Source organism: Salvelinus namaycush, chromosome 24 (genome assembly GCF_016432855.1).
Source record: "Salvelinus namaycush isolate Seneca chromosome 24, SaNama_1.0, whole genome shotgun sequence".
In the NCBI taxonomy this organism is placed as follows: Eukaryota; Metazoa; Chordata; class Actinopteri; order Salmoniformes; family Salmonidae; genus Salvelinus; species Salvelinus namaycush.
Genome location: NC_052330.1, coordinates 37,271,069 through 37,281,282, shown reverse-complemented (window position 1 = coordinate 37,281,282; position 10,214 = coordinate 37,271,069). Strand labels below are relative to the sequence as shown.

The 10,214-nt window shown below is 47.5% G+C and overlaps 1 protein-coding gene across 1 annotated transcript; it reads left to right on the top strand.

Annotated features, from left to right (window-relative positions):
• Positions 1 to 326: 326 nt before the first annotated feature.
• On the top strand, positions 327 to 6,093 carry rp1l1a (rp1 like 1a). The gene has a single exon (XM_038962709.1). It carries the CDS (start codon positions 327 to 329, stop codon positions 4,560 to 4,562), a length of 4,236 nt encoding a protein of 1,411 aa, XP_038818637.1. The 3' UTR covers positions 4,563 to 6,093.
• The last annotated feature ends 4,121 nt before the right edge of the window (positions 6,094 to 10,214 follow it).

Genomic DNA, 10,214 nt, shown 5'->3' with positions numbered 1-10,214 from the left:
AAACTGAAGTGAGAGCAACGAGCGCTATGTCAGCTAAGTCTAATATCTCTGCAAGATCCAGGAAGTCAACAGTGTCTGAAGTCCCTGCTGAAAAAGAGGATCAAACCGAGAGAACAGCTAGAGCTATATCTGCTAAGTCCAAAGTTCCAACGGACGATACTGCTCAACCTGAGGATGAAACAGAAGAGAGAGCGCCTAGTGCTATGTCTGCAAAGTCAGCTAAGTTCAATGTCTCTGCAAAATCTGGGAAATCCAAATTTTCTGAAGCTTCTGCTGAGGAAACAGCAGCCTCAGAAGAGAAAATAAAGGAGAGAGCACCGAGCGCTATGTCTGCGAAATCAAATATCTCAGCAAGATCTAAGAAACCTGACCATGAAACAGAGGAGCGAGCACCCAGCGCTGTATCAGCGAAGTCACATGTATCTGCAAGATCAAGGAAGTCCAAAGTTTCTGAAGTTGCCGCTGAAGAAAAGGCTGCAGAGCAGGTAGAGGAACATGTGGGAAAAGCAACAAGCGCTGTGTCGGCTAATTCTCCAAGTTCAGCCGGAACCCACGCATCTGCCAAGTCCCACGCATCTGCTAATTCTCCAAGTTCAGCCGGAACCCACGCATCTGCCAAGTCCCACGCATCTGCTAAGTCTCCAAGTTCAGCCGGAACCCACGCATCTGCCAAGTCCCACGCATCAGACAGAACAAACGCATCAGCCAGGATCCACGGATCAGACACATGTATTTTCTGTAACTCCAAACCCAAAGATAGCATAACTGCTGAAGTGACTGAGAATAGCATAACTGCTGAAGTGACTGAGAGACCTAAAAGCAACATGTCCAATGTGTCGTCCCACCTGCAAGTGAAAGGACAAAAGGACAAAAACAATACGGGTGACGCCAAAAGCGACAAAGGGAGTGATATTTCAATGAAGACAAACAGATCAAAGACTGCCACTAGAGATCACGTAGACACTCCCAGACCTAACTCTATTGCATCAGAGAGTCATCTCACTCCTTCTCCACCACACTGCCCTCCAACCCCTAGAAAAATGAAACAACCTGTTATTCTACTTGGTTTTTCGAGTGACAGTAACAAGTTACACACAGCAGATCCTAGGAAGGAGAGCTCTAACATCTTACGTGATGGTCCCTTAGAAGCGACATACAGGAATGTCAGTGACAACAAAAGTGACAAGAGCAGCAAGTGCAAAAACAGGAAAGGGGTTTCCTCTCGCAGTTCCTCCTTACAGTTGCTGGAAGGAGATGTCTCTGAGCTGGTTCCCTCCAATCTACCAAACGCCTCTCCAGCAGAGGTGGTGAATGAGTGGCTTAAGAAAATACCGTCTGACAGTGCGATGTACGACATTGGGGATGAATTCAGTGACAGAGGCCATTCACCGGAGCTGGCACCAAAGGAAACAACGAATGGGACGGAGGAGAACGATGTCACTGCTGTGTGTACGACTCAAATAGAAAAGGAAGAGCCCAAAGAGACATCAGCCAACCATGTGGCTGATGGTGAGGAGCCAGCAGAGACCCCACCTGAGACCCCACCAGAGGGCACCGCTCCACAGGAGGACATATCAAAGAGCTTTCACTCCTCAGTGCAGGTGATGAAAGTACTGTTGAGTCCCACACTTGACCGGTGTCACAGCTTACCTGAAGTTTCCCCAGTGTACGGACGTAAATTGAGCACCTCAGCCAGAGGTCTCCTGGATTGCCTCGCAAAGCTGCAGTTGATAGACTTTGATCCCAATGACGATACAAATGCCAAGGAAGCAAGATACAGAGAGCTAATGAACATCCTCCAGTCCCTCTGGTTGTGTGACCCTGCAGAGAATCAAAAGACACAGCAGAATGGCTGTGATCAACACTCTGTGGACGGTGACACCAAAGCAAGGTCCTCCTCTGGGGTGGACGTCAGCAGTGGCTCAACAGGCTCAGGTAAGAGCTCAGGTGGTTTGGCTCAGGCACCGAACACAGAGGGGGAAGCATTGCTGAGGGTACAAGAAGTTTACGAAACTGCAGAGGAACAGGAAAGCCCAGCGTCCTCAATCCCTATGTCTGATCCAGCCACTCCGGACGTAGCCAGTCAGGTCCAATGGACCACAGAGGAAGGAGGAGGAGAAGGAGGAACAGCAGTGGAGGAAGAGAAACAAAAAGACGAAGACATCCCGGCATCTGATGACACCATTAGAAATGAAAGTCTGAGAGAATTACCAGAAACACCCCCGTCTTCCAACAAGAGCTCAGACCCTCGAGAGGACACAACCTCTGGCTCTCCTCCATCTGTCCAAAGGGCACAACTAGCCAAAAAGGTTTCCCTGGATCCTGATCCTGTCTGGGTTTTGAAGTTACTGAACAAACTAGAGAAGCAGTTCATGACACATTATGTGGATGCCATGGCTGAGTTCAAGGTTCGCTGGAATTTGGACGACAGCGAACATCTCGATGCCATGATAGCCGAACTGAAAGACGATGTGCATAGGAGGATACAATTAAGCATTGACAGAGAACTAAGGAAGCTCCACGGTCGGGGTGGAAGACCAAGACCACCCAAAGAAGAATTGTCACGAGAATCAAGTGCGCAAACTGAGACGAGGCGAAGAAGACTGAAGGTCGTGCGATCTATTGGTTACCGAGAGGAGAAAAGCGACGATGCAACCGGCACTTCTTTCAGTGACCAACGGAGTGATGATGAATATTGCCCTTGTGAAACCTGTATAAAAAAGAAACTGGATTTAGGGCCACTGCTTCCTGCAGAGGTTTTGCATATTGCTCCAGTCATGATGGCTTTTGATCTAAAGTCAATCCTCCAGTTGAAAAAGGACAATCCTCCACAGATACACAAAGAAGTCGATGTTACAGATGAGACTGGAGGTATAGATGAAGCAAAAGCAGCGGAAACTCTTGTTGGAAACGTTATCAACGGGCCTAAGAAAGAGGCGGAGGAATTACAAGAACAGGAAGATGCTGAACAGGATGATGAAATGGCTGATGAAGCTGAGGCAGCAGTAGAAGAGACAGCTAAAGATGAAGCAGGAGAAGAAGATGAAGCTGATATTGCTGAAGATGAAGAAACTGTTGACGCAGAAACTCCAGAAGACGAAGCAGTAGAAGAGGAGGAGGAAGCTAAAGCAGAAACAGCAGAAACTGAGAAAGTAGAAGATGAAGCAGGAGAAGAAGAAACTTCTGAAGCAGAGACAGCAGCTGATGACGAAACAGCAGGAGAAGAGGACACTGCTGAAGTAGAGACAGCTGACGAAACAACAAAAGAAGCAGCAGAAGAAGAAACTGATGAAGCAGAAACTGTTATAGCAGCAGGATCAACAGCAGAAGAAGTGGAAAGTGTTGAAGCAGAAACAGCTGATGATGAAATGGCAAGAGAGGAAGAAGCTGAAGCTGAAACTGCAGAGGCAGAGACCGCTGAGGATGAAGCAGGAGAAGACAAGGAAGCTGAAGTAGAGGGAGAAGAGACAGCAGAAGATGAAGCAGAAGATGACACTGTTGAAGCTGAGAGTGCCAAAGTAGAATCAACTGAAGATGAAACTGCCGGAGAAGACGAGACTGTTGGAGAGGAGGAGAGTGCTGAGGCAGAGAAAGCAGGAGAGGAAGAAGCTGAAACTGAGGCAGTTGAAGAGGAAACTACAGGAGAGGAGGAGGCTGAAGTTGAAACAACTGGTGATGAGTCGGCACTAGCTGAAACTGCAGGAGAAGAAACAGCACTAGCTGAAACGGCAGGGGAAGAGACAGCTGACGACAAAATAGCAGGAGAGGAAGAGAGTGCTGAAGCTGAGACAGCTGAAGATGAAGAGGCAGGAAATGGAGCTGAAGCTGAGGAGGATGTAGAAAAAGAGGAAGCTGAAAAAGAAGAGAAAATAGAGCCAGTAGTTGAGTCAAACATCGAGGAGACAGCTATCAGGAAAGACAACGTGGAGGAAACGGTTAAGGAAACTCCAGTGACCTCATTCGATGCCTTTGCCAGAGCAGAGTACTCTGAAGACGGTGCTTACTCCGATGTTGAGGATTCAGAGACTGAAGGAAACAATGAGGAGTCAGAGGCCCAAGAGGACAAAGCAGAAGAGGAAGGTGGTACTGCAGCAGAGGCTGAGCTTCAGGTTGAGGAGACTACTGTTGAGGAGGAGGTGGAGGAAGGGGAGGAGGAGCAAGCAGAAGCTGAGGAGGAGCAGGCAGAAGCTGAGGAGGAGGTGGAGGAGGAAGCTGAAGAGGAGCAGGAAGTTCAGGAAACCCCAGTTGAAGAGACTCCAGTTGAGGAGCTGAAGGAGAAAGGGGAGGAGGAGCAGGCAAAAGCTGAGGAGGAGCAGGCGGAAGATGAGGAGGATTCAGCTGAAAGCTATGCTGCTCCTGAGGAAGAGCCAGCCGATGAGGCGGATGATGTCACAAGCAAAGGACAGTCTGAAGACGACGGTGATGGCGATGGACCTTCTGGGACATCTGAGACGAGCCTACATAGCCAGCCAACCAAATCTTCCATGGAATCCCAACCAGGCTCGCTGGACGAAATCCTGGATGAAGAGGCAGAGAGAGAGTCCAACAGCGAGAAGAGTTGACAGACAGGGTCGGGGATAGGCTCAGGCCACCACCTCTCTGTGAAGAGAAGGCAGATGTACCTTATGGACAAAGAGAACGAGAGCAGAGTGTCAGAAGTCACAGAGTCAGCCAGCGAGGTTCTCAAGCGACAAGTCGTCTCCCCAAAGAATTTGACTTCAAAGAAGTCTCTGGCAAGATCTGTCAAGTCAAGCAAGGCCAAAGAGAGTGATATTGATCAAGACGATCTTGATTTCTAAAACTTCACTCTTCAAACTTAATTTACGGTATTTTGCTTGTTAAAAAAAATTGGCCGATGTTTATATAACCCCCTCATTTTACCACATTCTTGCCTACATATGCCTTTTATACCTCCCGTGTGCAATGCCGGTGATGAGTGGTAGTAGTGGTGTGCAGATGTGGGTGGTGTTTTTATTAAATCCATTGAATTTACACCATCAAAAACAAATCCATTATTCATTCGTTCAGGTAGGTACTAAGAAATATTATACGATTAATAACATCTAAAAAAAAAAAAAAAAGAATAGAATAGCATATTTTGAGTTTTAATCACCTCCAAATGAATGAAATCAGTAGTTCATTATTTTGTTAATTAAAGACACACCTACCTGATCACAGTCAACACACACATATTTTATGGTAAGAATTTAATGGAATTTAACAGAATAAAATAATAATATTATTCCCACACAACTTGAGTCATGGGGGGAAAAAAGGGGACATTTTGAAGCAGAGCCCAAGCCCATTGCCTTTTTGTTCCACGTTTCATCTCTTTCCGACCCACTTTGTTAGGGGGCAGACGTAGAGGCTTACCTTGAGAGTATCTGCATCATGATACCCAGAGAAAATAATAGCATACCTGTTTTCAAAAGCATGTGAGTCTCATGTTCATATTTCACAGCTCTTAAAGCGTATAGGCTTTACGCGATCGAGCAAGGTAACAGGTCTACTCTTGATTTAGGCTACATTATTAGATGCTAAATGTTTCTAATCACAGATAGATGAGCTATAACCTCCACTTATTTGCCCAGCCGGAGAATCAACCAGATCACATTGATCGATACAAGTCAGTTAAGTAACAGGCTTTTGTTTGGGTGCAAGGCTGCTAAGGGCCTGGAGTGAAGAGCAAAGTAATCCACTTCATAAACTACATATCCTGAACAACATGCTGGCAGAATGTTCTGATAAATCAGCCAACTAGACTAAATGTTCTGATCAGGCCTAATAAATCAGCCAACTAGACTAAATGTTCTGATAAATCAGCCAACTAGACTAAATGTTCTGATAAATCAGCCAACTAGACCAAATGCTCTGATAAATCAGCCAACTAGACTAAATGCTCTGATAAATCAGCCAACTAGACTAAATGTTCTGATAAATCAACCAACTAGACTAAATGTTCTGTTACGTCCGTCGTCGGAATGAGACCAAAGCACAGCGTGGAAAGTGTACATCTTAATTTATTTTAGAATGAACACCAAAAAAACAACAACAAAAGATCAACGAAAGTAAAGTTCTGCAGGGCTATACAGTTACTGTGCAAAGACAAGATCCCACAAACTCATGGAAAACAGGCTGCCTAAGTATGATTCCCAATCAGAGACAACGATAGACAGCTGCCTCTGATTGGGAACCATACCCGGCCAACAAAGAAATGGAAAACTAGAATGCCCACCCAAATCACACCCTGACCTAACCAAATAGAGAAATAAACAGGCTCTCTAAGGTCAGGGTGTGACAGTACCCCCCCCCCCCCCCCCCCCAAAGGTGCGGACTCCGGCCGCAAAAGCTGACTCTATGAGGGAGGGTCCGGGAGGGCATCTAGCCTCGGTGGCGGCTCAGGTTCGGGGCGTAGACCCTGCTCTGCTTGCTGATCCGTTCGCTTCCGTGGAACCGGACCGTGGATCGTCGCCAGAGGCTCCGGACCGTGGATCGTCGCCGGAGGAACCGGACCGTGGATCGTTGCCGGAGGCTCCGGACCGTAGAGCATCGCCGGGGACTCCGTACCGTAGCTCGTCGCCGGGGGCTCTGGACTACCGACCGTCGCTGGAGGCTCTGGACTGCAGACTGTCGCTGGAGGCTCTGGACTGCCGACCGTCGCTGGAGGCTCTGGACTATGGATCCGTGCCATGGATCATCACTGAAGGCTTCGTGCCATGGATCATCACTGGAGGCTCCGGCCATGGATCATCACTGCAGGCTTCGTGCCATGGATCATCACAGGAGGTTCCGGACTGTGGACCGCCTCAGGAGGTTCTGGACTGTGGACCGCCTCAGGAGGTTCTGGACTGTGGACCGCCTCAGGAGGTTCTGGACTGTGGACCGCCTCAGGAGGTTCTGGACTGTGGACCGCCTCAGGAGGTCCCGGACTGTGGACCGCCGTTGGAGGTTCCGGACTGTGGACCGCCTCAGGAGGTTCTGGACTGTGGACCGCCTTAGGAGGTCCCGGACTGTGGACCGCCGTTGGAGGTTCCGGACTGTGAAACGTCGCCGGAAGCTCTGGACTGGGAACTGTCGCCGGAAGCTCTGGACTGGGAACTGTCGCCGGAAGCTCTGGACTGGGAACTGTCGCCGGACGCTCTGGACTGGGAACTGTCGCCGGAAGCTCTGGACTGGGTACTGTCGCTGGAAGCTCTGGACTGTGGAGGCGCACTGGAGGCCTGATGCGTGGGACCGGTACAGGTGACACCGGGCTAATGACACGCACCTCAGGGCGAGTGCGGGGAGAAGACACAGGAAGCACCGGACTCGGGAGGCGCACCGAATGCCAGATGTGTGAAACCGGTGCACGTGACACCGGACTGGTGTCACGCTCCTCAGCACGCCCGCTCTGCAGCGCTCTCAGCGCCAGCACCTCTCTCCGGAATCTTGCGTCGAGCTCCTCACTCGACTCACTGACTGGCTCTGGTTCACCCCTGGAGATTTTGTGAAAACACAAATCTGACATTGATTGACTTATCAAGATGATTCCCAACGCATGTCTCAAACCAGTGCGTTGGCGCTGTCCCAATCAAAACCGTGCTGAAATTACAGTGCATTCGGAAGGTATTCAGACCCCTTGACTTTTTCCACATTTTGTTACATTACAGCCATATTCGATGATGGATTTAAAAAAAATCCTCATCAATCAACACATAATAGCCCATAATGACAAAGCGAAAACAGATTTTTAGAAATGTTTGCAAATTCATTACAAATTAAAAACTTTATTTACATAAGTATTCAGACCCTTTGCTGTAAGACTCGATATTGAGCTCAGGTGCATCCTGTTTCCAATGATCATCCTTGAGATGTTTCTACAACTTGATTGGAGTTCACCTGTAGTAAATTCAATTGATTGGACATGATTTGGAAAGGCACACACCTGTCTATATAAGGTCCCACAGTTGACAGTGCATGTCAGAGCAAAAACCAAGCCATGAGGTCGAAGGAATTGTCCGTAGAACTCAGAAACAGAATTGTGTTGAGGCACAGATCTGGGGAAGGGTACGAAAAAAATGTCTGCAACATTGAAGGTCCCCAAGAACACAGTGGCCTCCATCATTTTTGAATGGAAGAAGTTTGGAACCATCAAGACTTCTTAGAGCTGGCCGTCCGGCCAAACTGGGCAATCGAGGGAGAAGGGCCTTGGCCAGGGAGGTGACCAAGAACCCGATGGTCACTCTGACAGAACTCCAGAGTTCCTCTGTGGGGATAGGAGAACCTTCCAGAAGGACAACCATCTCTGCAGCACTCCACCAATCAGGCCTTTATGGTAGAGTGGCCAGACAGGAGCTACTCCTCAGTAAAAGTCACATGACAGCCCGCTTAGAGTTTGCCAAAAGGCACCTAAAATACTCTCAGACCATGAGAAACAAGATTCTCTGGTCTGATGAAACCAAGATAGAACTCTTTGGCCTAAATGCCAAACATCACACCTGGAGGAAACCGGCATTTATCCCCACAGTAATTCGTTATGAATCCATCCAGTAGTGGGTAAGAAAACAGTGCATTCTTAGTGGTGGGCTATGCGAAGAGATGGGTGAAGTGACATGCCTTGCAAAGGTTAGGATGGTTAACGTTCACTGCCTTGCAACTATCAAAAACTATCAAACGTTTTAGAGCGTAGTGTGTGCCAATACCGCCTCAGCATTAAGGCTACATTTCATACTAAGCCGTAGGCAGAACTTAACAGAAATGATTCCTAGGTCATTAGGAGCAAATAAAAGTTTTGGCTTCGATATCGGCAATAACCTTTATGGAAAAGCTGAAAAAAAGTTGGCTGTATGGTAAAGTTGGCAGAAAAACGTCTTGGTTTCAAAGGGATGATGGAATTGTTGATAATGATCCATCACTTGATTAGATAATGATAAAATCACTTTATTTCAGTACTACTACTACTGTGATTGCACATGTCACATGACACAGGAAAGTTATGCAAAATTTTTGAAACTTGTTTATATTGTTTATTTTATATAAACTAAACTCAGCAAAAAAATTAAAACGTCCCTTTTTCAGGACCCTGTCTTTCAAAGATAATTCGTAAAAATCCAAATTACTTTTCACAGATCTTCATTGTAAAGCGTTTTAACACTGTTTCCCATGCTTGTTCAATGAACCATAAACAATTAATGAACATGCACCTGTGGAACGGTCGTTAAGACACTAACAGCTTACAGACGGTAGGCAATTAAGGTCACAGTTATGAAAACTTAGGACACTAAAGAGGCCTTCCTACTGACTGAAAAACACCAACAGAAAGATGCCCAGGGTCCCTGCTCATCTGCGTGAACGTGCCTTAGGCATGCTGCAAGGAGGCATGAGGACTGCAGATGTGGCCAGGGCAATAAATTGCAATGTCCGTACTGTGAGACGCCTAAGAGAGCGCTACAGGGAGACAGGACGGACAGCTGATCATCCTCGAGCACGTTTATCATAGAAGGAATGAGCATTACACCAAGGCCTGTACTCTGTAGCGGGATCGATTTGGAGGTGGAGGGTCCGTCATGGTCTGGGGTGGTGTGTCACAGCATCATTGGACTGAGCTTGTTGTCATTGCAGGCAATCTCAACGCTATGCGTTACAGGGAAGACATCCTCCTCCCTCATGTGGTACCCTTCCTGCAGACTCATCCTGACATGACCCTTCAGCATGACAATGCCACCAGACGTACTGCTCGTTCTGTGCGTGATTTCCTGCAAGACAGGAATGTCAGTGTTCTGCCATGGCCAGTGAAGAGCCCGGATCTCAATCCCATTGAGCACGTCTGGGACCTGTTGGTTCGGAGGGTGAGGGATAGGGCCATTCTCCCCAGGATTGGAATAGTGGGGTAACATCTCACAGCAAGAACTGGCAAATCTGGTGCAGTCCATGAGGAGGAGATGCACTGCAGTACTTAATGCAGCTGGTGGCCACACCAGATACTGACCATTACTTTTGATTTTGACCCCCCCCCCCCCCCCCCTTTGTTCAGGAACACATTATTCCATTTCTGTCAGTCACATGTCTGTGGAACTTGTTCAGTTTATGTCTCATTTGTTGAATCTTGTTATGTTCATACAAATATTTACACATTTTAAGTTTGTATGAAAATAAACGCAGTTGACAGTGAGAGGACGTTTCTTTTTTGTTGTTGCTGAGTTTACGTTTGAGTGGTTTTAGTGCACTAATCAACT

Excerpts from the sequence above, each read along its gene's own strand:
- rp1l1a (XM_038962709.1), top strand. The coding sequence starts at position 327 with ATGTCTGCGAAATCAAATATCTCAGCAAGATCTAAGAAACCTGACCAT.